Source organism: Clinocottus analis, unplaced genomic scaffold (genome assembly GCF_023055335.1).
Source record: "Clinocottus analis isolate CAN_PGR_092001 unplaced genomic scaffold, fCliAna1.0.p SCAF_4, whole genome shotgun sequence".
Lineage (NCBI taxonomy): Eukaryota > Metazoa > Chordata > Actinopteri > Perciformes > Cottidae > Clinocottus > Clinocottus analis.
In genome coordinates this window covers 22,876,398-22,903,047 of record NW_027176153.1, presented here as the reverse complement: position 1 = coordinate 22,903,047, position 26,650 = coordinate 22,876,398, and the positions used below count along the sequence as shown (strand labels likewise).

Sequence of the window (26,650 nt, the reverse complement as noted above, 5' to 3'; positions counted from 1 at the left end):
AGCTGTGAGCACGACTCCTCAGGATTACCGGTAGGTTGCACCAGCTGCGAAAGAATTCATTACTAAGTGTGCGAGTGTGTATCGGCACGTCCTCGTTGGTGATTAACTACTAGCTCGTTTGGCAAGTCTGGAAGGACAATTCATACAGATTTAGGAAAAGAGGGTTCGGGGGGACATCAGAAGTTAAGAAAAGACATTCAACATTTAACATTTTTTTAAATTTTACTATTCAAGTGCAGCCCAGGTCCGGAAAAAAAGTGTTTTTTCAATATTATTAGCTGCACAGGGTATTGCAACGTGATCATGTGACACACGGCGGCCCAAAGAGCATTGTTCCTTATCCACATTATTGGAAAAAAACCGTCTGTAAAGCGATTAATCTTTTTTTTTCTTGGTATCAACATGAATTTAATGCGGTCTAGAAGAGCTGGATGGTTTTCTCTGGCAGGAGGATCATGTGTGCGTCCGTGAGGGAGCGTGCATCTGTCACCCAGAGACGCCATAGGCCAGTGGTTCTCAAACTGTAGGGCGCGACCCTCTAGTGGGGCATGGGGGTATTACAGGTGGGGCGCAGGGGGAGATGCAGATGCAGAAATATATATACATTTCTTTATTAATCCCACAGTGGGGGAATTCTTCTCTGCATTTTACCCATCCTTAGTTTTTTTTGCACCCTCTGTTTGAAGCTACTGAACCCAGATCTGTGTCACTCTCTTTGAATGAAAAGATGGCTGCATGATCAAAAAGGACGGGTGCACTCAGATAAGTGAGAAAATATAAACTCTATGTATAATAAATAATAAACAGTAAATGACATTGAGCTACACATTCATAGATTCCCACCAAAGCACGTATTTTTTTAAACAAATAATAACTTACATTTTAAATTTCTTTAGCTTTTTGCATATTTTTCTGTGTTTGCAGAATGGCAAATATTAAGAACACTGTAATGGTAATAGAAAAGACAGGCAGTAATGCTTGCAAGTACCCGGATGTTGTCATGTAACATTTTCAACCACAATACAATCAATTCAGAAAAAAATCTGTAAAGATTTAAAAATAGTATGTGTCAATCAGTCTAACAGTTTTTCCTCGTACAATCGTTTCGCAGCATTCACCCCGTAACATCAATATGATGACAATAAGAGCTTTTCTCAAATGGTTGACGGTCAGTGGTCTAGCATGCTACTAATTTAACACTGATGTTCTTTGCCATTAAAACTCAAAAATCTGTGGAATAAATCTGACGAGATCCTTTTAGCTAACGCGGATCCAGCTACAGTATGTGGCACCTGCGAGGTAAAAGCTTGCACATAGTGCCTCTGATAGGGCCTGTGATATGTTTGGAGATACGGCACAGAACAGAAGAAAATACATATTGTTCACAACTGCAAAACGGCAAAATCGGACTCCAGAGGACAAACAGACGATACTACAGCCTCAGTTAGCATAGTATGGAATTGCGTGCTTTCCCGCCGTCTGGATCATGGCCTCAGACACTGTTGGGGTTGTAACAGAGCATGTTCAGTTGCAGGTTTTCATCCCAGTGTCTGAGGATCATGAAGAGCTGGTTGGCCGCGGCCTTGACGGAGGCTAAGTCTCGGCCTTCGGGGATTTCCTGCGCCGTCAGCCACATGCTGGCCTTGGCGGCTACGAGTTCCCACTCGATGAAATGACTGGCGGAGCTGTGCTCCAGCCAGGCGAGGGCCACGGCGGTGGCCCACACCATGCTCTCTGGATCCAGCATTCTCTTTGGCACGCTGCTGCCGCCGGGCGACGCTGCTTCCAAGCCCCCCGATCCGGAGCCCCGTCCGCTGTCCTGCGGGGGTGGGGAGAAGTAGGGGGGCTCGGACGCCGTGGAAGGAGCGGCGTCCGTCCAATAGCTCCTGGACAGTTGAGACGGGCTGAACGCGGCGTGTTCCGCGGGTTGCCGACTCATTTCTGTTTCGCACGGCGATCCGTGTCCGTCGTCGGCGCTCTCGGCGCGACGGCTGCCGCCGGAGTGAGACAGGTGGCCCAGGCTGCTGCGGTGGCTGGTGAAGGGGGACGTCCACTTTAACTTGTCCATGGGCACAGTAATGGCTTCACACAGAGCCGTGTCCAGCGGAAATGCACCACTAGCCAACTGCAACAACACCTGTGCAGAAGAAAATAGTTTAGAACTCGACTTTTCCCCAACCTTTAACGGGGGCATATGCTCATTTTCAGGTTCATACTTTCATGATTTAATTATATAAAATACACTTTCCTCATACTGTATTCACCCTTTGTCTGAAACAGCCTTCGAGTCTTCTCTGATTGTGAGAATTATGGTGCGAGGAGAAAAAGCTGTTCTCATGCAGTCAATAATTAATGACAGTATGAAAAATAAAGAGTCTTCTGCTTTTCTTTTTTATTCGATCGCAATACAATTGTAAAACATGACACTACGATCACACCCCATTGTGGCTTTACAATGGTTTCCGCAATTCTAGGGTTTTGTTTGTGTAGTGTGTCTCTCGCTTTCTCACAAACAAAAGCCCCCTGTTGTCTCACAAGCCGAGCCTGGTGGTTGGATTTAAATCCCATATATTCACGGTGCAAAACATCTTAGAACTGCGTATGCACTCTGACTGTCACAGTCAAGTCAGTCCAAATGAATGCCCATCAGGAGAAACGCAGGTTGACGAGAGCCATCGCATGTGATGTAGATCCCCAGCTCACCAGAGGAATGTAGTCTTTGTTCTCGTTGTCGCTCTCGCCAATTGAATCGCCGGACTTGCTTTGAGATCGACCCATGAATCCTTTGGCAGCCCGAGTCAGGAGACGAGTCCTGCTGAGGGCCAACCTTGTAGCGCAGAGAGAGAGAGAGAGGCGGATGTACATCACAGTATGCTAAGCACACGCCACGTACTGTTTTTATGAAGATAGAGAAAGCGACTGTTATTGATTACTCTGGTCCGTGTGTAGATTTGCAAAAGGAATCCAATAAATAAATAAATTGACGCTTATTTAGCCATGCTAGCAGCCTGGCTCAATGTGGGTTACGCAATCAAGGTCACATTGTTTCAGGCTAAAATGTCTAAACTATGGATTGCCATACGATTAAGTACATAAATTCACTGTACCAGTGCCAACATTAGGCGTCGTCTCAACAATTATACATTTAGTACTTAGCTCAAATCACCGCTGTGCCTAAAGGGCTAAGTATAAGCTTATTATGGCTAGCACTGGTGAATAAATATTATCTATGTGTAAAATGCAATGCATAAAAGGGATATAATAATGAATAAGCGATAGTAATGACCGTAGAAAGGTGTTTCAGGTGTGCATGAAATGTGTAGACAAGATGGATGCTGCATGTACTAGGATGGTGTAACTGTTCCTTTAAGAAGGGACTATTTTGTGTTAGTTGACCAGGAGGACAGAGCGAGAACTTTTAAAACACCGAAAGCAGAGAAGCTACTGGACTTCTCATCGCACGAGCGCCCAAGATTTTGTTCAACTTAACAAATCAGATTTGATTGTCGGAGTTTCAAATGTCTCCTCAAACCGTTTCCCCTCGCCACCTTTCCAACGTCTTTATTGGGATTTTCTCTCGACTCACACTCGCTCCGAGCGACACTTTTCATGCGATCGAGCGAGTGCAACACAATGAATGTCTTCCGTCTCAACAACTTTCACCTCTCGCTTGAGTGACGCCACCAGAGATCGGACAACATGAGACTTAAAGCCTCATAGAGCTGCTAGCATGGCTGTAGACTCCTGGTCTTGTTTTTTTTTAAATAGTCCAGTATTATCCTGAGGCATTTACCTTAAGACAGCCCTCTCCAAAGTCAAAATCAGCTGATGCACAAAGATGTTTAAAAAAAGAACAGGTTTAAATAGCTGAATTCCCTGTGTTCGCTCATGCAGTGGTACCACAGCTACAGAACAAGTGTGTAGCCAGCAAGTCTCCAATCACCCACCTGGCAGAAAAAAGGCTCTCCACCAATTTCGGTGATTGATCAGAGGTCACTGACGGACTCCTTTGGAAGACTTGGAGACAAAGAGACAGCGGCAGGCAGTATTAGACAAGAGCAGGAGCGAGAAAGAAGCAGTGGCACTTTTAGTCTCTCATAAAGATTTAAAACATCCAATGAGATGTAAGTGAAACCAGAGGAAGATAAAACACTTCCTCTTGTGTGTTTTTGCCTTCAATATGTTGTCACTATTGTTGTTGTTTTTTTTTTTTAGAAGGTCTGGACAGCGTTTGTCCATAAACCACAACAAGAGGGACTTAAATGTCAATCTCATGTTTCACATTTGGAACAATGCAACTGTGTTTTGTCCAGAAAAAGACGGGCAGATGGTTTGTGTCGAAGGTCTTCGTGGAAGAAAACGGATGAGACGCCACAAATTCACTGACCGGTTGATGTGTGGCACGTACCCTCTGTGAAGTTACTTCTCTCCCAGCCGGCGGAGGAGGGGGTGCTACATGGAGAGACGCCATCGTCTCCATCTGCAACAATGATAAAACGATTGAACGATTGTCAACTGCACTTTATTTCATTTCACTACTTAACTTAAGAAATCCCTCTTTTTCCCCAAAACATAACTCGGCGTTAAAAGAAAAGACAAGCCTTGCCAACACTAACGCTCGTCTGCATCTTTTTCCCCCGCTGTGTGTGTACGCCTCTTCTTTTTAACTGGCCGTGCCAAGCTGATGCTCAAGCAGTGTGCTCGTTTCGATCACCTGCTGTTGCTATGCCACCGCTGCAAGCCAATTTAAAACGGTTTGCCCTTTTGTTGAAGTTGAAATATTTTTAATGTAAAGCAGCACGCAGCTTTGCGAGGGCTCAATGTCTCCTAGCTACCAGCAATGCAAGACTGCAGCCTTTCCATTTAATATTAAAATGGATTTGAATAGATGTATAAACATGAATCTGGAAAAATGTAATTCTACCTTCTCCCCGAATATGATATCTTTCTACTTGCAATGGTTCTCGAATTCAGAGCCGCGGGCCCCTACCGCCTTGTGTACTTCTATCTCAATGAAGTTGGAAATGAAATGTGAGCTAAATATAAAGAAGCCTACTGTTGGGCAGCAGGACGTCTTCAGGTTCTTCACACATGCCGCCAGACTGAGAGCGACCCAGTCCGATGGAGTACCCTCTGTTCTTCCTGCTCCCTGAACGAGACCCTGGATGTGAGCCCCGCTTCAGACCTTCACCTGGAAATAACATGACATCGTTAATTAAAAAATGCATGCATGAACTCAATAAATTAAAGTCTTCCTGCTGTTGCGAGGAAAAGGAAACTGCAGTTCAAATGAAAACACATGCAGTTGTGTATGCTGTGTTTAAATATCTGAATAAATAATTCATTTAATATATGTGTGGACTTTGCATTTTACTCAGTTCTTAAAAATGGTCAATGGAAGGACAACAATGTACTTTGTGTGTACATGTATTAGCTACAATTATATTTAGGCTTTAACTGTAATTTTGACAATTGCTATCAGTAGTCAAGTTCTCATTTTTCTCCTGGAATGAAACGGGAAACAAAAGAAAATGTTGTTGTTTTTTTTCGTTGCCTATTTTTTTGTGGATACATAAAAAATAGGCAACGAAAAAAAAAAAAAAAGATTAATTTATTTTTGTCCTCATTTTTTTTGGTCCTAATTTTTTTTTTGTGGCGGAAATGGACTTCCATAATAAACAGTTTTCTAGCTGAACAATTTTCTTTTTTTAACTTTTAGCTAGGCTTGCTTTAGTTTAGTCTCAGATGTGGACTCCAGTGTCAAGTCTGCAAGTCAGGAGAGAAATTAACAGGTTGCTGCATTAAAAGTGAAAGGAATAGTTCAACAGTTTGGGGAAACAGGCTAAGCTATATGATGCTAAAGCTCCAGCACATAACCGCACGTAAAACTGCAAACTCGATATAACAACTAAACTGCAAACAAAGGAAGTTCCACTGAAAAAAATTGCTCCGGGTTTTGTTTGAGGTCAATGTTCTGTTCAAACATGCGAGCATGGAACTATGGGTGATCAAGATTACGAGCAGATCTATATGACTTACCACCGTTTATGTATTCAATACATGTCTGCAAATACTCATTAGTGTCCAGGTCGATGGGAACAAACGCTGTGTATTTGCTCAGTATATTGCAGGCTTTGCTGGTATGAATAGCGTACAGCTGGTACTTCCTGCCAGGGCCTGTGAATCATCAAATGAAGTCATCACAATAATTAACATATCAAAGGATTACATCATGGTACGCTATAAATTATAATCATAAAATCTCCAACGTCTCCCATGAACAATTACATCCCAGTTGAGCTCACCGTGTTCAATCTCACACTCCTTATCCACCATGTGCTCAAAGTCACATATGATGGAGCGTCCAGCCATGTGGTGGAAGGTCTCGTTCCACAGCTCCTCGTGCACCTTTTCCTCGCGTTCACGGCCGTTCAGGAAGGGCTCGATGTCAAAGACGACCTCCCACTTGACTGGTTTCCCACACAGCAGGCCGGACACTACAGCCTTGCAGTCACCTTTGGGCTGGTTGGCTGCACCCAGGTTTGAAGGGTGTGTCTCCTGCGGGGTTTCTGCTTGACACAGCTGGTGTCCGTAACCATCTGGAAATATCACAGGTTTGATTCCCGAATGTGCATTTTTCTTTTTGTGATTAGTCATGCACTCAAATCCATCTGAAGCTTGTCATCTGCTAACTGGATTTCTGTTGAATTAATTCATGAAATATGCTTTCAAAGCTCTCTGTGTTCAGTCAGCGTGAACAGAGCTCAAATAATAGTTTTACAAAATGCTACCTTTTATTTTTTTCTGAGACATTTTCTCCTCTGTTCCCAATTAGGAAAACCATTTCCTGCCCTTCTTAAGAGTCACCTCTGCGCTTGATCATGAGTCATCTTTTCTCATTTTGGATGAAAGTAATTTAAATCCCTTTTTAAGACATCAGGGTGAATATGTGCACTTTGGTCTTGGTTTGAATTACAGTCACTTCCAAAGCAGTTTTTGTTTGAGTTATTACTCAATACGTCGTGGAAATGTTTAAGTATTGAACAAAACAGTTAAGTGGAGCGGAGCGCGAAGGTCCAGGAGGTTCTGCAGCTTGTTGTATCCTCTCGTGTGTCACTGCATAGTCGCGTTGCGTGTACAATACCTTAGCAGCTAAGCTAACCGTTGTCGTTAGCTCGCTCGCAAGTCGTTCATTCCCCGTGTTTGGGTTGGATAACGTTTTCGTTTTAAAATACCGCGAAGGCTTCAAGAGAAGCAACGCGTAAATATCTCCTCTGAGGTGCAGAACGCAGACCTGCGTTTACAACACAGCAACGAGACGCTGCTAATGCTACTGACGGTAGCCGCCATGTTGCTAATGGAGGAGCATCTGGGTCAGCTGCAGCTTGCGGAGTCACCTTCAACATAAAAGCTTTTAGATCGCTTCTATGTGCTTTTAATACAGTTTTAAAACTGTGATAAAAAAATTAATATCCGCATAATGAGATCTTATAACAGGCCATAATAAAATCACTTGGAAAACAATTGTTCAATTACTTCACAGTCTACTAAATTGGTGATGATTGTGTAAAAATGTCTGTAATTCCTTAACGGTTCAAAAAATAGCTATTTAATAAATATTCAATAAAATATAACTGTGAGTTTATACACTGAATTTGATATATTCTTATTAAATCAGACAGAGCTGTGAATGACATCTTTTTTTCAACCAAAAATTAATTTGTGCTGGTTAGAGGGCACTTGACTGAAAAACTATTTCACAGGAAGTATCACTAAAAAACAGTTGAGAACTATCCCTGTACACTATAGGCCAGTAAAACCATCTTCATTTTGAAGAAAAATAAGAATTTAGAAAGCAGAGTTGGCTGATCACATGACCAGGTCACATGGCCGATGTTCCAGAACAAACATTCTGATCGACTGTCTGTTTAATTATGCGAAGGCTTTGATACCTTTGATGAACGAGAGCTCATATGTACACACAGTATCCAACTCTCACCTTACGTACTTTGCAAGCAGTTATTGTACTCAACTTGGAGTTCCTTTTGGAAACATTTGCTAGCGAACATGACTTCTTCAGCACTTGTGCCCTTTCAAGTCAGAAAGGAAAATGTTTTCTGCAACAAGTCGACACAGTATCTCGCATTGAAGTATATCGGAGAAGGGTGTTTTGGCAAAGTTGCAAAGTGTGTAAACTTGCGAACCTCTGAGACGACGGCCATTAAGATCCATATGGACCTTGATGACCACATCGAAGAGGTGGACATGTTACAGAAACTTAGGACCCTTGACCCTGTTAAGAACAACCTCTTGGAGTACAAAGACAATTTCATTGCGCAAGACATGCCTTGTGTTGCCTTTGAAATGCTGGACATGAGCTTGTGGGATTTCGTGGTGCAGAGACGGGCACCGCTGACTCTCAACGAGATCCGTCCGATAGCGCGTCAGCTACTGGTTGCATTCGAAGCTTTGAAGGGTGTTGGCATCATCCACACCGATTTGAAACCTGACAATGTCATGTTGATAAATCAGGAGGATGAGCCCTTCAAAGTCAAACTGATTGACTTCGGTCTGGCCAGGCCGACCTCCGAAGTCAAGACAGGCACCATCATGCAGCCGGTAGGCTACAGAGCTCCGGAGGTGGACTTGGGCCTACCCATATGTGAAGCCGTCGACATGTGGGGACTTGGATGTACCTTGGCCTATTTGTTTTTTGGCAAGGACATTTTCTGCGGACAATCGACATACGACACCATGAGGACCGTTTGCAGTCTCCTCGGTCAGCCAGGGGACCATGTACTCGATGCAGGGACTACCACCTGGGCGTTCTTCGAGAAAGAACAGCCCTCCCCCTACTATCATACATGGAGACTGAAAACACCAACGGAGCACAGGGATGCCACCGGGGTCTGGCCGCAACCGGGCGAATGGTGTTTTGACACAGTTGGGAGCTTGGAAGAAGCGATAAAGTCCCATTCAAGACCAAGGGACTCTATCGAACGCGAAGACATGATGGCGTTTTCGCACCTTCTCGAGTGGCTCCTCTCTCCGGATTCGGAGATGAGGTTGACACCCGCCCAGGCTCTCCGACACGATTTCATCACGATGTGTCACCTGACAGAGCACATGGAGGACAGCGCATATGTGCAGGAGGCGTACGAGCTGATGATCGTCTCCCCGCCGTATGATTCATTTGAAGACCATGACGCTCTTCGGGATTTGCTGGTTGATCTGCAGTCCACGACACTCTTCATCAAGCACGAGGACACAGAGCCCAGAGGTGGGCACGTTAGCTGTGCTCCTCAAACCTCGCACAGACCCTTTCTGGTCAGAAAGAAAGGGTTCGGCGCAGAGAGGTTGACTCCTGGACGAGCCCCCGGACAAAATCTTGTGAAGTTTCACCCGAAAAACCACATGGACTTCAGCTATCATGGGCATGGTGCCCATCCGCTGATGGCCGTCTCCCCCCCGGAGGTTTATCCCTTTCCCTCTGGGTGGTCCAGGTTATAAATAAGACAAGGTCATGTAAATTAGTCTGTTGCTGAAAGAGTAAGGGTTTTACTCTTTCAGATGACTAATTTACAAGACCTTTTTTTATTTATAATTGTGTGTTTTTTGGAGTATTCCGAACAATTTTAAGTACAGGAGGTAATGTGAATTAGTTTGACAGAGAAACAGTAAGTTTCAGATGTCAGATTAATTAACCATTTCCTCCTGGGAAGGCCCCAGGGTATAAATAAGAGAAAGTGGTGTGCATTAGTCAGTCTGACTAATTTCCTAAACTTTTTCCTATTTATATATTTTGTGAGTTTTTCTGGTTTTCTCACAAAATGTTAACATGAGGTTATGTAAATGTTCACTGAAAGAGTACGCGTTCTACTTTGTTAGATCTCACTCCAACAGAAACATTTGCATAACTTTACTCTCTTTTTTTTTTTTTTTTTTGTGGGTTCGTCCCCCTCCGGAGGATTTGGGTTATCCCTTTTCTCCTTTTCTCCGGAGGGGTGAATGTTATAAATAAGAGAAGTTTCTGTAAATTAGTCTGATCCTGAAGGAGTAAAGCGATTTACTCTTTCAGATGTTAGGATGATATTTACAAAACTTTTCTTATATATAACTTAACAGAAGGGGTTGTGTGAATGATTAAGAGTAAGTTATTTACTTTTTCTGATTCACGTAACTTTTCTTCCCACTTTCCAGACGTCTGCGTCGGCATTGTAAAAATGCTGGCGTGGACGAACAAATATAATTAATTATATTTGATATATGTTTCAGTGTTGTAATTTAGAATTTAAGGAAAAATCAAAAGCACCTAAAAGGTGATTAAAATAACCATTAGTTGCAGCCCTAATTAAAAGATGTGTTGCTTGGTTTGGTTTCATTCTGCCATAAACACATATTCACCAAAAATAAAAAATAAACAAAACCACATTGATTTAATCCAACATAAATCATGCACATGCAGAAGATAATCAAATGAATTGTTGTCACTTTCAGTAAAAAACGATTTGTTGTGTTTGTGGTCTCACCCGTATCTCCAACGCTGCCAACAGAAGGGCTGTCAGTGGACGATCTGGATCCATCTTCCCCAGCGGAGTTGCGAGCTGCAGGCGGCGCGCTGCCGCTGCCGTGCTGAGGATTGTCTTGAGGCTGCGAATGAAGCTCTGAGTCAGCTTCCTGCTGCAGGAGCGGCTCCTGTTGAGTGGGCGGCCTGTGACAGCTCGCTGGACGCCCGCTGGAAGATGTGGCACAAAGGCTCGCCAACTGTGGCTGAAAACAATGTTGAACATACCCAGGTTTATATAAATACGCACATGACGGGATGCTGCGTCATCAACGGACAATGCGTGTTGTCCACGCCAACAAGACGAAGACAAAACACAACAAAACAATCCAACAAAACTGCAGCACTAAACCGCTGCACACTCAAGAGCACCAGCCACATCAGAAGGAACAATATTAACTACCGCAAAATTCACCATCACGCTAACTCGAGAAGGCGCGATGGAAAACAGGTCTGGCGGCGAGGAAACCCCTTCCCTGTCTCACCACCTCCACAGCGCTAGCAAGCCGCACTGGCGCTAGCTAGCCGCACTGGCGTTAGCTAGCCGCACTGGCGCTAGCTAGCCGCACTGGCGCTAGCTAGCCGCACTGGCGTTAGCCAGCCGCACTGGCGTTAGCTAGCCGCACTGGCGCTAACTAGCCGCACTGGCGCTAACTAGCCGCACTGGCGCTAGCTGATCCGGCGGAGAACCAAGCATGGGTGGCGGTCGATATTGGGATCATCACCGCCAAACGTGCGCATAACCCGCCGTGAGAAAGGCGTTAGCAAAGAAATTAGCAAAATAGTGCCTCACGCATTTTTCATTTTGTCACACCGAGTGACTATAACCAAAAAGATACATATTTCATTATCAAATATTTCTGCATTGTGATTCAAAACACATGTTTGAAATGAATAAATATAACCCAAGCCTGTTTTGAGTTTCTGGAGACGGGTAAAAGCCTTCATCTTCTCAGCGCGCTTGGGCAGATTAAATTAATATCTGAACTGTATGACTTTGATTTTTCAGGAAATAGACAAACAAGTAAATAGAATGTTACTCAATTAACTCATACTTATTATTATCTTAATTATATAAATGAATTATAAAACAAGGGGCAGTGGATCCTCAGCGTAATTAACAAAAAGAAAATATAATGTCTCCACAGCTCAGTGAACTCTGTTTAGTTATACTGAGATGCTCCCCGAGCAATATTCAAACCTAATTATCATTCATAAATGTTGCCCTTCATCATTGAGGAGCGCACATTAGTCTGTTCTTCATTACACTTCAGTCCAGAGGGTCAGATGGCTGTTTAATTCATCAACACAGACCGAATACAAATATGTTGTGTTCCATATAAAGGCCATATGAACACTAAGTTACGACACAAAATGAGATGCTCCTGCTTTTGCAGATAAAAACACTTTAATGTGCATGCACACTTTTTGTGCATGCGTGCACCTAAACATACAACCTGTGTGTTATGTTAGAGACAGCTCAGTTTTTACTGGTTTGAGATCTGTCACGTGAATATTATTCTTGGCGGCGAGAGACCGCACCTGGTAGTCGTTCCTCCACTGGGCCTCATGCTCAGGACTCATCTGGCCGATCAGCTCCTGGACTTTGGCTCTCCTCAGTGGATTCTTTGCCACCACAGAGCTGGGATCACTGGGAGTGTAGACCTTCTTTGCCGGATTGTAGTCTGTTATCTGGTTGGTGCTGTACGCACGCCTTCTCGGAGACATCTTACAATCCAACCCTGATTGTCAGCACAAAAACCAGTCAATACAGCAATCTTTGACATTTTGCTTTATGCTTTTGAATCCTTCCCTCATACTAGAAAAGAGCAGACACCGTGAAGCTAAATCAGGCATTTTATCTGCAGTACATTGTATGTGCGTAAGCTAAGTTATTGGCTGGCCCGACTGGAAGGACAGTTTCAGCTGATTGCCACGGCCGGCTCATTAGTCCAGCCGACATCTGTGTGACAAAAAGACTAGTGGAGCAGCGACGGGTTACATGCCGTGTTGGTTCTTACCTGCGGTGTCTGGCTCTGTGGTGACAGGGTTGTCTATCATAGAGTCTTGGTAGGAATCAGACAGCGGTGCTTCTCTGTAGGACCCCGGAAGGTCGCCGCCTGTCTTCACCGCGTCCTCCTCTTGAGATTGGTAAAACACGGAGCTGGCGGACTCAATGGAGCGCATCATGCTGTATCTCCTCCTCTTATCCTGTTCAAATTTGGAGTTAGGTGACATATCCAACGTTTGATTAAAATATGTCCTTCACAGTTGGCCCCAAGGGCTTTATTAGTCTCCATGAAAACACCTTTCAGAGTAACAAGTCATTAAAATGAAACAACTGAATGATTTATCAAACTGGGTATTAACACAATTAATTTCCTTTTCAGAAGTATTCACAGAAGGTCATGCAGCCTTTTGTCTTCTTTCAATCGATCGTCTTGCACTTACGGATTTGGGGTTGGCGTGGTAGCGGGTGGCGTCGCAAACCACACTGTAGCCAATCAGGCGGTCCCCTGGGAACAGGAAGGTGTTGCCCACAGGGGACAGCAGCACTTCTTTCGTCTCAGGAAAGAGCCAATCAATGGAAATGTCACTGAGTACCGGAGACATGGTTTTCTTCAGCGACTTTATCATCTGTGGAGTAAAAGTAAAACGACTAAAATAGACTTCCAGACATCACACACCGCCTCTCACTGACCTGTACGTACAGCTAAGGCGTATCTGAGATATGATTTCCCAATTGGCATCACTGTAAGACACTCTGTGTTTAGAAACTAAAGTATAATTGCTCTCTAGTGACCCTCAGATTAACTGCCAGACATTTGAGTGATACACAAAGATGGAAATGAGTACCTTAGGCTGCAGCCTCTCTCCTTCAGCCAGGAACTCTGCTGTTCCTTTGGAAACTCTGGCCAGTCCCTGCACCAGCCTCCTGCAAGCGTTCTGTCCTATGCCGAAAGTAAAACATCTGCACAAACACAATAAACACAGCGGCCCCATGATAGCAGGTGTCTTCTCAGGATACACACATTTTGCAGGGATTAAAAGAGCTGCTTTGGAGATATTTTTTTCGGTTAGAAAAGAGCCAAACAGGATATGCTCTTCCATGTAGGGAAGTAGAGACACGCCTTCTGCCTCTCAGATTGCTCCTGGGAGGTTGGTTGATGCAGAATTTTACCATTTTCATTACATTTTTCACAGAGGGATGAGCTGGCTGACGTCAATGCACCAGCTACGTCCCTTTTGCATTTTTAATGAGTCTAGATTAAAAGAGAAATGTCACCTCTCATACTGTTGGTAGAAGACCACCTCACATGGATTTTTGGGACAGAGATTCATTGTTGTTTGGTCTTGTCTCTCACTGGCTGCGCTGATTTGTAAGCATAGCGTGATAATGACCAAGCCAGTGTCAATAAATTGGCCAGGCTCTGTGTACCTAATGCAATCCTCTGGGGGCGGTCATCCATTAAAAGGGGGAAGACAAAAGTCAATTATTTCCAGAGTGACTCAGGAGCAGGATTCACAGTGTGAGACTTTGATGCAGGCTTCAGAATGAAATGATTTCCCAGTGTCTTCCAGATCTATTGTGCCACCGGCGCTCACTATCAGATGCCAGTTTGTGTGTGTGTGTGCATCTTTACAAGAGCATTTAGATTTCCTTCCTCCAGATGCAACATTAAAACGTTTCTTTTCTCATCTAAAGTTAAAAAAAGCTGCATAAATGTCCTCGTCTTCTCCTCTTGGGACAGATTCTCTGTGTTGATGTACATAATGTTTGACATTCACATAACATTCAACACAGATTTCTGGATTTCATTTCGGGGGATTAGTGTTGCACAGCGGTTGTTCATTTAAGCCCCTGACAATCCCTGGATGGGAGTTCATCTCCCCTGTCAGCTGTGTTCTATTTGCATGATTGTCATGAACAAAAGGTGACATTTTTTATCATTTGCATTGACATACAGTAGCTTCTCAGCCTGTGCTGTCCCTACAACAGTCGCCACTGTCATACGCGTTAATGTGGGTCATGTGCTGCAATGTCTGCAAGTACAAATCAAAATGTTCAACCAGAACAGCTTTGACAAGTTAATTTGAGACAATATGACAACATCCCCAACAATGTTTCTCATTATTGATCTTTTGCCTGTATTATAACATTCAGAATGGAGGTCAGTTGTGAGCCTTAACAGTAATACTCGCCTGATGTGGCGTGCGTGGCTGCGGACCAGCTCGATAACTCTGCCCGTGTTGCCGACGGTTCCATCGGTGAGCAAGAAGAGGAGGCGGGGGTGTCCGCTGAACATCGGCTGCCTCAGGATCCAATTGAGCGGCGCCAGGACGTTGGTCCCCCCCATGTCGGCTCTGATCTTCCGAACATAATCACAAGCCAGAGCCAGGGCTTCCTGAGATGGAGAGGGGAGGAAAAAATAAACATATTTTTGGAGTTACAGCATCTTACGATTGTTTTGGCTCGATTTTTTTAATTTTTTTTTTACAACAGTGCTGCATCGCTGTATTCCACAGCTGCTTTACCTCCTCATAGCTCTGGCTGGTTGTGAATAATGATTTGAATTTGGAGCCAAAGCCTATGATGTTAAAAAGGCAGCCTGGAACGAGGCTTTTGAGAATCACCACCATGGCATCCTGAGAAAAAAAGAGAGAGAGAGACCGGGAGCAGATTAAATTAACGTTAAAAAAACTAGAACAGAACAAAGGAAATTTTAAAAAGACAATGCTCTTTTAAGATTACGATCTATAACAAATTCAGCGTGCGGCAATTGGGTGCTTAATGCCCCGTTGAACATGTCCACCGCATTACAACTATGTCTGCTGACGTCGGGTTGAATGAAAGCACGGTGCACCGACACAGCTGTCGTCCCCGCACAGCAGATTTTCTCAAGGAGAGGAGAAAAGAAAAGTGGCATCACGCAGTGCCCTTTCATCCATCACTGCTTCTCCTGCAGCAGAAGGGCAGTGTCGAGAGAAACACCACTTAGCTCAACCTTCATTCAGGTAAGGAGTACAAAGACCACAGACAATCAATCCTAAAAAAAAACTCTTCAGATGCATTCACAAAGAAAAAAAAGATGACTATTACTGTAATGTTTTAAGACATTTTGAAAGCCATTCTGCAGGATTTTTTTGAAGGTCAGTGATAAATAGCCATAATATCACTGGCCTTTACCGGGGCCTTATGCCCAGACTGTAGAGTGTCAGACACATCCAATAAAAAAAGTCTCAAGTCCCAAATCACCACCGCCGGTCAGCATCACACCAAAGGGAAAGGGTCAATGCACAAGCAGCCAAATAATCTAAGAACATATTGAAACAAATATCAACCTTGAACGACTTGGCTGTGTAGATATTGAAGAAAAGTCACATGATGTCTGCAAGACTTCAAAGTATTTCTGTCTGGGAGATATTTGGGGAATAATGAATGACTTGCATGATCGATAATCAACAAAGAGTGCAGAATCAGTTTGCTGGTGAGCCGAGAAATCTATTATACAGCCTCTAATGACATTTCATGTTCATGTGTTTTGAGGCATTAGCGTTCCTTTAAATATCATTATTGTGTTGTGTTGTGTGTCAACTACACTATAACAAATTCAGCATGCAAAAAAGCACAAATAAACAAAATCTTTAAAGCAGTGACGTGACAATTTATATGCAAATCAGCGTACGTCTGTGTGTTTGCGTGTGCATATGCAAGAAATATGACGACGCGCATTGAGATTTCAAAAATACCTTCACACAGTTGATGTTCACCCCGCTCATGCTGCCGCTGCGGTCAATGAGGAAGATGAACTCGCCGTGAACCTTCCTCAGGTCCGAGCTGATGGACTTGAGGTCGGGGCAAAAGTTCAGCATGACCACGGGGTTGTGGAGGATGTCCTTGTGGAGTCGCCTGTGGATGACGTCTATCTGTAAACGGCAGAGGAACAGAAATCAAAGGCGTGAATTTTTAAAAAAAATGGGTGATTTGGCACCGGGAGATAACTGGATTTATGAATTGACAGGCTTAATTGTCACACTTAAGGAAAGGCAATAAAGGGGACTTGATCGGGCTGATAGGCAAAGGACATCTATTATTGTAGACGTGCAGGAAATTCTAATCCAAACGTGACGCTTTCGTGCAGTGTTTCCATAGAAACCCATTTTATAGCTACTGATAAGTACTCTTTCTTCTTCTGGTTACCTGCACTGGTCACTTTACTGCTCATAGCACATGGACCGGACACAAGGCAGGTAGACACATGCTGGTGAGATGGGAAGTAAGTAGAATTTTAAACTTATTGTACTATTATCGGTTGTCTTTTTTTTATGACGCTACTTTATATTTCTACTCCGAAACATTTCTAAAGGCAAATATTGTTCTTTTTTTCACTCCATTTGTCTGACAGCTTTACATGTTTCACACCCTTTCCTGTCCAGTGAAACCTTTGAGTCTCCAAATTTGGTGATCTTTAAACTTAAATGTTTCTCATAAGCTGGTAGATTCTGTCTGAACACAGTAATTAGAAAAACCCTTAAACATAGTAATACACCAATCATTTTAGTCCAAAAACATATATAATAGAAAAACAGTTTAAAGCAGAATGAGTACTTTTACTTTTGATACTTTCAGTATATTTTACTCATCATACATTTACTTGTCGAGGAGTATTTTCACTTCCCCCTCCACTGGATTGCATTATGTTGTTAGACACGACAAAAACATTTTGGCATAATCATTGCAGCTTCCTAATATAGTATTCATGACATTGCACTACTTTGTAGTCTTTACCACTCTCCTGGTGGTGTGGTAATGTCATCAGTTCAAGTACATGGCGCGGATGTCAATGACACACTCACTTTCCTCTCATTGCTGGAGTCCTTCTTGGCAGCCTTGATGAAATCGCTCCGACCGTGAATATATTCATCGTACTCCTCCTGAGTCATGTCTCCATTCTCAATGAGCACATGTGGCAGATGAGGTTCTGAAGTGACACAGTTGGTCAAAATGTAGACATTACTATACATATTATAGACAGATTATACATATCTGTGGTGCAGAAGTATCCACACATTGATGCAGGATCACAGCTGAGTCTCAAGAGAACACAATTAGCTCAGAAGGTTGCGTGAATCCTGGAATTTTGGAGTCTTCAAAAGGCATTTATTTCAGTTTTCCACCAAAGAAATGCCTGAAATTGAATGAATTACATTTTATTTACAAAGAACATTAGTTGTAAATGTGATTTGTGCAAAAGATTAATTACTATTGTTTCAGACCGTATGTAAAATTCATAGATGGACCCTTAATAAGTTACCTTTTCTCTAGTGCGAGGTCATGTTTGTTGGTTAATTGAATTATAGTATTAGTCATTGGTATATACTGCAGGGAAATGTAATAGAAATGTCAAAAAAAAATGAATGTATTTAAGGAATAACTCCAGAGACATTTCACATATTGGTTTAATAGATTCTTACTTTGGCAATGAAACAGGTATTAGATTGTTGGAATCTCAAATTTCACGTGGTGAACTCAGCAGTAACCTTGTCGTATACAAGACAAAGCGTGTGTGTCAGTCCATTAATCAACCGAGCTGGTGATGAAAATACACGGCTCCTTTCAGTTTTGTTTATTGTAACACACACACACACACACACACACACACACACACACACACACACACACACACACACACACACACACACACACACACATGCCTGTAACGCCACTCAGTTTTGTCTATCTCTGCTCGAGCTGAGCATCCATGTTGTGATTGAAACTGCAGCACCGGTCTGAGCTGAATTAAATTGCCCGGCAGTGGCAGCAGGTCTGTTTGTGAACAAAACCTTCATAAAAGGGCTATTGGATCTGCGAGAGCCGGGTCTCATTCCTGCCTCTGGGAGACAACTGGCCCACACATAGTGTAGGTCATGACTGCAAAGAGAGAAATGAGAACACAAGGAAAGAAGAAAAAAACAACACGGACCTTACATCGCACACCCACACAACACAGTCTGACTGGCATGTCACACAACAAGAGAAACACAAAGTGAGGCGGTAAATCACATGGCAGTGACCTTGACACCAAACATGGTATTTAATAACCCTGACAGAGCAGAAAAAGTGTATTTCAAAAGTATTGTACTTGAGAGAGGAGGTTTGGACAATCAATCGCAAGGTGAGTTTTGAAGCCGTGGACCTACCGCTGGGGTAGATGAGGATTTCTACAGGACAGTCGTAAGTGTACTTGTCAGCCAGAGTGATAACAACACTGGTGGCGGAGCGAGCCAGAGGGTCCGCATCAGCTCGGATGGCGTGAGACGGGCTTTCTACACCTACACAGGAGCAACAAACACAGTAGATTAAATAACCGGCGGCTTCACCTCCAGTAATAAAAAATGAATAACACAACAGCAGGTCCCACTGATACGTAACACTCATCTTGTGATGAACCAAAAGACGCTAAAAGCAATGTATGCTTTGATGCCTTCAGGCGCTGTTGCAGTTTGAACAAACAACCAGCAATTATGAGTTTCAATGGGAGAATTACCATGATGATGAAAGCACCAAATGTAAAGCAATCCCTTATTTTGAAAAAGTGTGCATCTCAAAAAAAATGTGCTTTTTTTGTTGAGAGTTTGATTACAATATGATTATTCTAATATAGGATAAATATAAAGCTACAGCCTCTAGTATAAAGATTCTAAAGAAAATATTTCCCACGTTCACAAAATCCAATTACCTGCACCTGTAAAGCTTGCTAATGGGGTTACAGGATGTGACTGTTTCTGGGCTGACTCCACTAATTGCCTGCTGCACCTCTTTGCGGTAACAAGACGTGCACAGATTAACCTAATCAGAAAAAACGTGATCATTGGTGAGCTTTAGAGGCGCCGCGGAACCTCTGGACAGAGGCAGGCTATCCGTTTCCAGTCTTTATGCTAAGCTAAGCTAACCGTCTACTGGCTGTAGCTTCATATTAAAGCTGACATGCATGACAATGATCTCAACCTTCTCATCTGACTCACGCACAAGCAAGAAAGCGACTTTGCATACCTCCCAAAAGTCAAAACATGCCATTATATAAGAGTGTTCAGCAATGTGTGACAGTAAAACACACTTCTTATTGCAGGAATTATAATTTTCAAGGAGCGCTGACACTTCCAAGGACTTTGAAGGAGCACTGAAATGCAATGCTTGATTACAGGAGAGCTCAAGTGATCACACCAACTTAGAAAATCTGTATTATTTCTTGATAGCTCATGGGTTCAATGCCACGATTTCCAAGTATATTTGCTAGTTTATACAGCTAGACAATCAAATATGTCACCAGTATTGGGTAATTGCTCTGACCTGCAAGGAGATAAGGGGCCCGTATCTCTAGCTGGAAGTTAAACTCGTAGTCCATGGAGTTGATGGCCTCCTCCTCCAGCAGTGAAGCCAACCCCAGCTGAGGGAAGTTAGGAGTTTGATCGTGAGGACTTGAGGCACTACTGTGCCTGTCCCGCCTAAAATTAGCAAAGCATAACTACATTTAAATGAAACCATCCTGACTTAACATAGGAAATGTCAGTTTCCATCCACACACAACAATGTTTTTTGGCTCGAAAATCCAACTTCAAAATATACCAAATTTTGAACATGGTGTAATATTAAACAATATTTGACTTTTATATTTTATTCATGTGTCTGTTTTCTTACGTTCTGGAGAAGTTCGGGGATAGTCCCTGCTCCTCGTTGATGGTCCTCTGTACCCGAGGCGTACACACCGATGGGGACGAGACCATGATGCCTCCGTTGGGCAGGGTGGACAGCTCAGAGGAGGTGCTCACCAGAATATGAACCGTCTCCATAGGAGGGATGATCCCGAGGTTGACCACTAACACCGTCCTCTCCAAATCCTCATCAATCACTATATGTCCTGTAAAAACCAGAATGGATGAGCAAGCAATTCTTTTAGTTTACCACAATTGATGAAGGCGCTTAAGCAAATGCTAAGCTGCTATGCTTTATGCCTGAAATACAACTTATTTGTTAGAGATAAGGAGTGACAATGAGCTTATTTGTTTAGGTGACCTACCACACTATGATGTTGTTATTTAAATTACATTACACTCCAAATTAACCATTGTACTGTTTAATTTCTGTTGTACCTAAACAAATCCCATAATTCTGTCTGTAAAAAGTAACCATCTGATTAAAATGTATTTATCAACATAATCATATTACCGAAGACTTAAAGTGGTACTTCAACTAATTAGTATTTCATTTACATACATTTGTAGTATTTTTAGAGTCTGACTATGAAAAAGAATGATGAAAATTGAAGCATCACTGGCAGACATATCCTGGCTTTTAGTGTTTACAATGAGTCAAGATCCAAAAAACTTGGATTCTGTATTTTCCCAAATGGAAACATTCCCTCAGACCTTAACTGTCGAATGTCTTTCAAAGCGTCCATTTTTGTGATCACAATCCTGACACAAGATAACCGTGCGTCATAACATTACAGTCCAGCAGTGCCCCTTTAAACCGACATGAGCAGCAGAACAAGCTGAAAGCAGCAGATTGCATTGTGAACACCTTTGAGGCCGGGGTCTCAAACTGGCGGCCCGCGGGCCATTGGTAAGGGGAAGAGGAGTCCGCTACATAAGGCCAGAATTATCATATTTAGTTTGGCTCAGAATAATGGCAAAGGTCAAAGGTGACCGCACATGACCGGCCAGTTTTGGAAGAGAAGCGAGCGGGTTATGCGGGGCAGCGGTTTGCAGACCTGCGGATGCGGAGAGTGTCCCGAGTCTGTTGCAAATGAAAACTTATTGGCTTGCAGTGCAACAGTGATCTAAACGTTACGTTCAGAGGCACAAGGAGAACCAGACATGACTGGTCAATTATGAGAGAAGTGCCTCCATCCTTCCCTTTTTTGTTAAGTATGATGGAAATATGTTATTAATCTAAAAGTAAATAAATTAGTAAACTTTCTAAAATATCTGTGTGGCCCTTTCTATAGGATCACAAGACCAGCGGTGGCCCCAAACCAAAATTTAACCCGTTGAAAACCGTGGAACCAATTTTTCTCTCCAGACCGCCTTTTCCCCGTGTTTCAGTTGTCGTATGAACCCCAAATTAATTCAAATACTTGTGTTTATTGTATTTTTTTTTTGGTCGTAACTATGAATATCCAGCATGATATGAGCCAGATTCCCCAAAAATGCCTCCTGGAGCGGTCAATAAGACACCTTTTTGGAAAGATTAGGACCTAAAGAATCGGAATCTGCAACAAAAATCACAATAACACAAAGACTTGGTCTGTTAGGAAGGAGTTTCAGTCAAAACAACTGTGTCGTTCGGTTCCAAAATGGAAAAATGACGTACTTTATGCCAAAAGATTGTCTGAATGGGGCATGCTGGGACTTAAAATGGGTGCAGGAGGATTTTGGCTCATGGTTTCCAAAAGGATGGGCGCTGATTTACACGTCCAGCGGACACAGAGCAACGTTAACATAAAAATGGACGTCATGTTTCAGATGACAGGGCAAATGTAAGCTTTAAAGGTCACTCTCTTTTCACTCTGTTTCGTTTTGCACCCCAGCAACTCATTGGGAAAGTCTCTTCAGCTGCTAAATGCTCCATTATGTTCACCAGCTTGTCACTAACTTTGTCATTTGGTGCTGAGAAGGTAGCGTACAGTACGGTTATCAGAGATATCAGAGACATTTTTTTCACAGCTGACTAAAAACAGGGTTTCACACAGCAATTCAATCCATTACTAATATAACAATATTGATTAAAGCAGTTTCAATCTTACCGCTGCCACTCTGGAGGGCTCCATTCGATGTGTTGCAGCAATCCACAAAACAGTCGTCAATTTTTGCCTTGTCTTTAATTTGCAGTGTTATAATCTGACTCGATATCATGGACTCAAACCCCACAACAATAGAATTTTCCTCGAGCGGATAAATAAAGATCCCTAAAAAGCAGTTGGAGAGGAAAGAAAATAAGGGCATGAACCAGAAGACGCATCATTAAATACATCCAGTCAATTATTTCACAACAGTGTGTTTCAGAGCATTAGGTTGGTTGAAAGTATCTAGCATAAACAACTTTGTTTCCTGTAGAGTACACACTCACCCTCAATTGCATGATCCTCAATATTTTCATAGGTCATAGAGGCGGTCATGGCCAGAGTGTAACCCATGACACAGGAAGTGATGTCAGAGACACTGAGGGGCAGAGCGCTCCGGTTCTCCTTGTTAATGAGTCCAGGCATGGTGTTGCTTTTAGGATTCTGGTTGGGTGCCAACAAAGGCCAAAGAAATCAAGAGATAATTATATGACACTTCAAACACAAAGGCTGTTATAATGAAATGAATAAACATATGAATACATTGTGTAAAATATACTTTATAGTCAAGACAACAATTGAAACATTATTACAATTTAACCCATGACTATGAAATGTTTTTTTTATATATTCTTATTGTAATAATAGCAGAGTTTTATTGGATGTTCATTCTCAAATCATTTCTCCAGCCAATCACATGTCTCCTGCCTCTAAAGAAAGCTCAACAAACTGCTCCCATAAGTTACAAAACCAGTTCATTTCTTGAGAGGAAGAATATCAATATCACAGTGAGGAAATATTCCAGGAACAAATAAATGTCATGCATATAACATTTTTATAAAATCGATTGGCATCAAATACTGAAACCACCGAAAGTGAAAGCACTCCGCAAGCAAAATGGTTCATTTCTGAATAATGCATATAATATCATTGAATTATAAGAAGGATATTGATGCTGTAATGTTTTCTTTTAATGTTTGTTCTATGTATAGTGCCAGGGAGCTTGTATATATATAGTTTTACCAAAAGTCTTATCTTCATCCACAATAATACATCATCATGTGTGTGATGATTTATTGTGGTAAGTTCCTCAAAACTGTACTTAAGTACAGTACTTGATTATGTTCCACCATTGAGCAACAACAATGTCATAAGTTAATCAGAATAAACAAACTAGCTGTGGATGTATGTAAAGACACCACACAGACAGAAAAAACATCTGGCCTGTGAGCTTGAATTAATACTCTGACTGGAAGTGGAGAGCCTGCGTTAGCTACTAGCTGCTAGCTGTTAGCTGCTAGCTGTTAGCTGCTAGCTGTTAGCTGCTAGCGTTTTGTCCTGCACAACCTCAAGGTTTGCCATCCTGATTTTCAGAGTTGTGTCTTTCTCTGAGGAACATCTTAAGAATGAAAACACAGCCAATAGTTGATTCAGAATAACTTTGGCATTGTTGTTGTCTAGCTAACTAAACTTAGCATACGTGCTAAATAGCATTTGTTGAGCCTTTAGGGGGCATGTGATTAAGACCAGGAAAATGTATATTTTGAAAGAATAAAATGATCATCATAAATATCATTTATGAAACCAAAACTTTGTTCAGATGCACTTTTATTAGTCAAGTAACCTATACATGCATTTACCAAGAATTTGACTTGTTTTTGCACAGCTTTGCTCTTACTGTATCGACACAGAAATAGACATAACAGCCAGGAATAAGGACAACAAAGGACAACAAACATAGACAGGACGTACACAAGAGGGCTGGTTGATGATGGAGAGTCTGTACGTGTATATAAACTACAGCGTGTAGGATTTGTATTAACAGTGAAAGATTGTATTTACTTATCGAAAATATGTTCTTTAAAAACTGTAAAATGCCAATATATATTGAGAGCTGTGGATGTTATTGGTGTTTCAAGGTTATTGGGTATGCATCAGGGTGACGGCCTGTAGAAGCTGTTCTTGTGTCTGGTACCGGAGGGAAGAAATTTAGTTGTGTAAAGGGGTCTGCAAGGATCTTGTTACCAAGTATGTACATCAAACACACAGCAAGGCCTCATTACGGACAAACTAGATGAAAGCAGCTTTCGAGATGAATATTCAGTGCAGGACCATCTGATAGTGCAAATTGATATTATAACCTCATTAGTCTCCAAGGGTATGATGTAAAACCAAAAAGCCATTAAGAAGTGTGACCATTTGAGATGAGGGTCACGGCAATAAAACAAATTTAGGGTTAAAATATTATTTCAACAATATATATATTCAGTCACATGTGAGGTGATCACAAAATTATCTTCAGATACGTGAGAATGAGGAGGAATATAGCAAGTAAGTTCCACAGTAAATGGATATGTTGCTTCTGGGCCGTGCTTCATTGTTAATGTCGTCTCCTCCACCAGCAATCTTGATTATGTGCTGTCAAGGGTCTGTGTCTGCTACACGACCAGAGCCCCAGCACACAGGCTTGATAGGAAGTGTTATGACGAAAGCAATTTCCATAGAGACAGCTCGGCTTGCTTGCTTGCTTGCTTGGCTGCAGACTGACCAGTTTTAATGCCTTCATTTACGATCCTGTGACTGACTGCAGTTAAAATACTACGCCATTTATTTTCTTGACATAAAATCACATTCTCTCGTAAAATTCCTACCCGTTTAACTAATCTCCAAAGACACCAACTTTCAGACTCCCTTGCCACACAAGCGGCGCCCTTCAGAATCAATCAAAAATGAATCTTTCTTAAACCAAACGATCCGAGTCAAACCCACATTTTGGGCACAATATGGGTTTTCATGGCGAGGATAAGGTCATACAGACGTAAGTCTGTTTAGTTGTCTGTCTCAACAGTGCCACCATGTGTCCAGTCAACCACTGATTAAGAATCAAACAGGTACACATCCCTTTGTTCATCTATAAAAACAGTCTCTTCATCCAGTTTACTGCACTGCAAACTCTCTTAATGCAAAAAAACATGACAACATAAGTGATGAGACACTGAACAACAATAAATGTCAAATTTAAGATCTAGCTCATCAAGGTGATGTGAATTCAAATTCCCGAACAAGTTAATATTAAGCTTTAACCAAATGAACATTTCATGAGCTGCACGACAAGTGTTTTTTCAGAGGTGTCCCTTGCTTATAATAATTTATGTTGAAAGTGGCGGTCCCAGGATGCTTCCTTCCTGTTTGGCTCAGTCACATGAATCACCCTTCCACCCTCCTGGGTTTGCTAAAAGATCACCAAACCATCGACTCTCAACATTTCCTGTCAGCGTTGCCACACTTCTCCGCACTCATTAGTGTCAAAACAGAGAGCAGATGCTGTGCTAACCACCTGTTGAAAAACAGTGTCTTGTATATCTGTTTACATTGTAAAGCATGATGCATCACTGTTAGTTTGAATCATCTGACAGGTCAACCGTTTCTGCTTTTCAAATGAATGACGGGGATGTTTAATATATGCATCATCAGAGAGACACACTGTGACATCAAAATGCATCTGATATGATCACAGCATCAGACTCATTATCTTACCTTTCATTTGTGTCAACTGGGTATGCAGCAAGGCTCTCTCTCTCTGACAGAAGTCCACTTATCATGAAAGATATCCCCCTCCTCTCCGACCTCTCTCAGCTCCCCTTTTTTTGTTCTCTCTCTCTGTGGCGAAGCGGGAATAGGAGTGCTGCCACAGGTGGTAGAAACTACAGATGCGGCGGCCACATCGTTAGTTGAATGTACACTGAAGAAGAAGAGAAAGGTGGGTAACCCAGGAGCTGTTGCAGCAGCAGTTCAATCAAGCACAGCAACATGTGGTTACAAAAACAGTTTCATTTATTCTCCGCCTCCTCTTCATCTTCCTCCTCCCTATGGATGCTGGATTTGGAGGGCTTTGAGAGAGGGGAAGAGAGAGAGTGAGAGAGAGAGAGAGAGAGAGAGAGAGAGAGAGAGAGAGAGAGAGAGAGAGAGAGAGAGAGGGGCTGAGACAGTGGGTCCAGTTATTCCAATAAACATCCCCCTTCCCATTCAAAGCATCAGCACCACCCACTCACTCGAGCAGCTCTCCCTGAAATCGATGACAACTGGAACCAGTCAGGTATCCTTTATCATAGCCGAGGATCAGAATATTTCACATGTACCGTAACACATAGTAGAGTTTATTTTATTATTTTTTTTAAAGGCGTGCAGAGACAGAGAGGTGGGTGGGGGAGCAACACATGTCTCCCTCACGTTACCTATAATC

General features: G+C 42.5%; 1 protein-coding gene across 1 annotated transcript in view; it reads right to left on the bottom strand.

Annotated features, from left to right (window-relative positions):
* Positions 1–26,086, bottom strand: part of vwa5b1 (von Willebrand factor A domain containing 5B1) — a 26,633-nt gene extending 547 nt beyond the window's left edge. Inside the window, exons 1-22 of the mRNA XM_068598281.1 lie at positions 25,945–26,086; positions 22,695–22,851; positions 22,372–22,533; positions 20,265–20,484; positions 19,917–20,071; positions 18,767–18,898; positions 17,423–17,547; positions 16,316–16,492; positions 15,101–15,211; positions 14,768–14,970; positions 13,421–13,535; positions 13,016–13,201; positions 12,586–12,775; positions 12,107–12,306; positions 10,530–10,770; positions 6,306–6,599; positions 6,040–6,177; positions 5,057–5,191; positions 4,409–4,480; positions 3,948–4,017; positions 2,704–2,827; positions 1–2,137 (exon numbers count right to left, since the gene is read on the bottom strand). The exon at positions 1–2,137 is cut by the window's left edge and continues 547 nt beyond it. Of these exons, the coding sequence (XP_068454382.1) occupies positions 1,493–2,137; positions 2,704–2,827; positions 3,948–4,017; positions 4,409–4,480; positions 5,057–5,191; positions 6,040–6,177; positions 6,306–6,599; positions 10,530–10,770; positions 12,107–12,306; positions 12,586–12,775; positions 13,016–13,201; positions 13,421–13,535; positions 14,768–14,970; positions 15,101–15,211; positions 16,316–16,492; positions 17,423–17,547; positions 18,767–18,898; positions 19,917–20,071; positions 20,265–20,484; positions 22,372–22,533; positions 22,695–22,833 (3,834 nt within the window). The 5' untranslated portion in view covers positions 22,834–22,851; positions 25,945–26,086 and the 3' untranslated portion in view covers positions 1–1,492. The remainder of the gene's footprint in view (positions 2,138–2,703; positions 2,828–3,947; positions 4,018–4,408; positions 4,481–5,056; positions 5,192–6,039; positions 6,178–6,305; positions 6,600–10,529; positions 10,771–12,106; positions 12,307–12,585; positions 12,776–13,015; positions 13,202–13,420; positions 13,536–14,767; positions 14,971–15,100; positions 15,212–16,315; positions 16,493–17,422; positions 17,548–18,766; positions 18,899–19,916; positions 20,072–20,264; positions 20,485–22,371; positions 22,534–22,694; positions 22,852–25,944) is intronic.
* Positions 26,087–26,650: the final 564 nt, after the last annotated feature.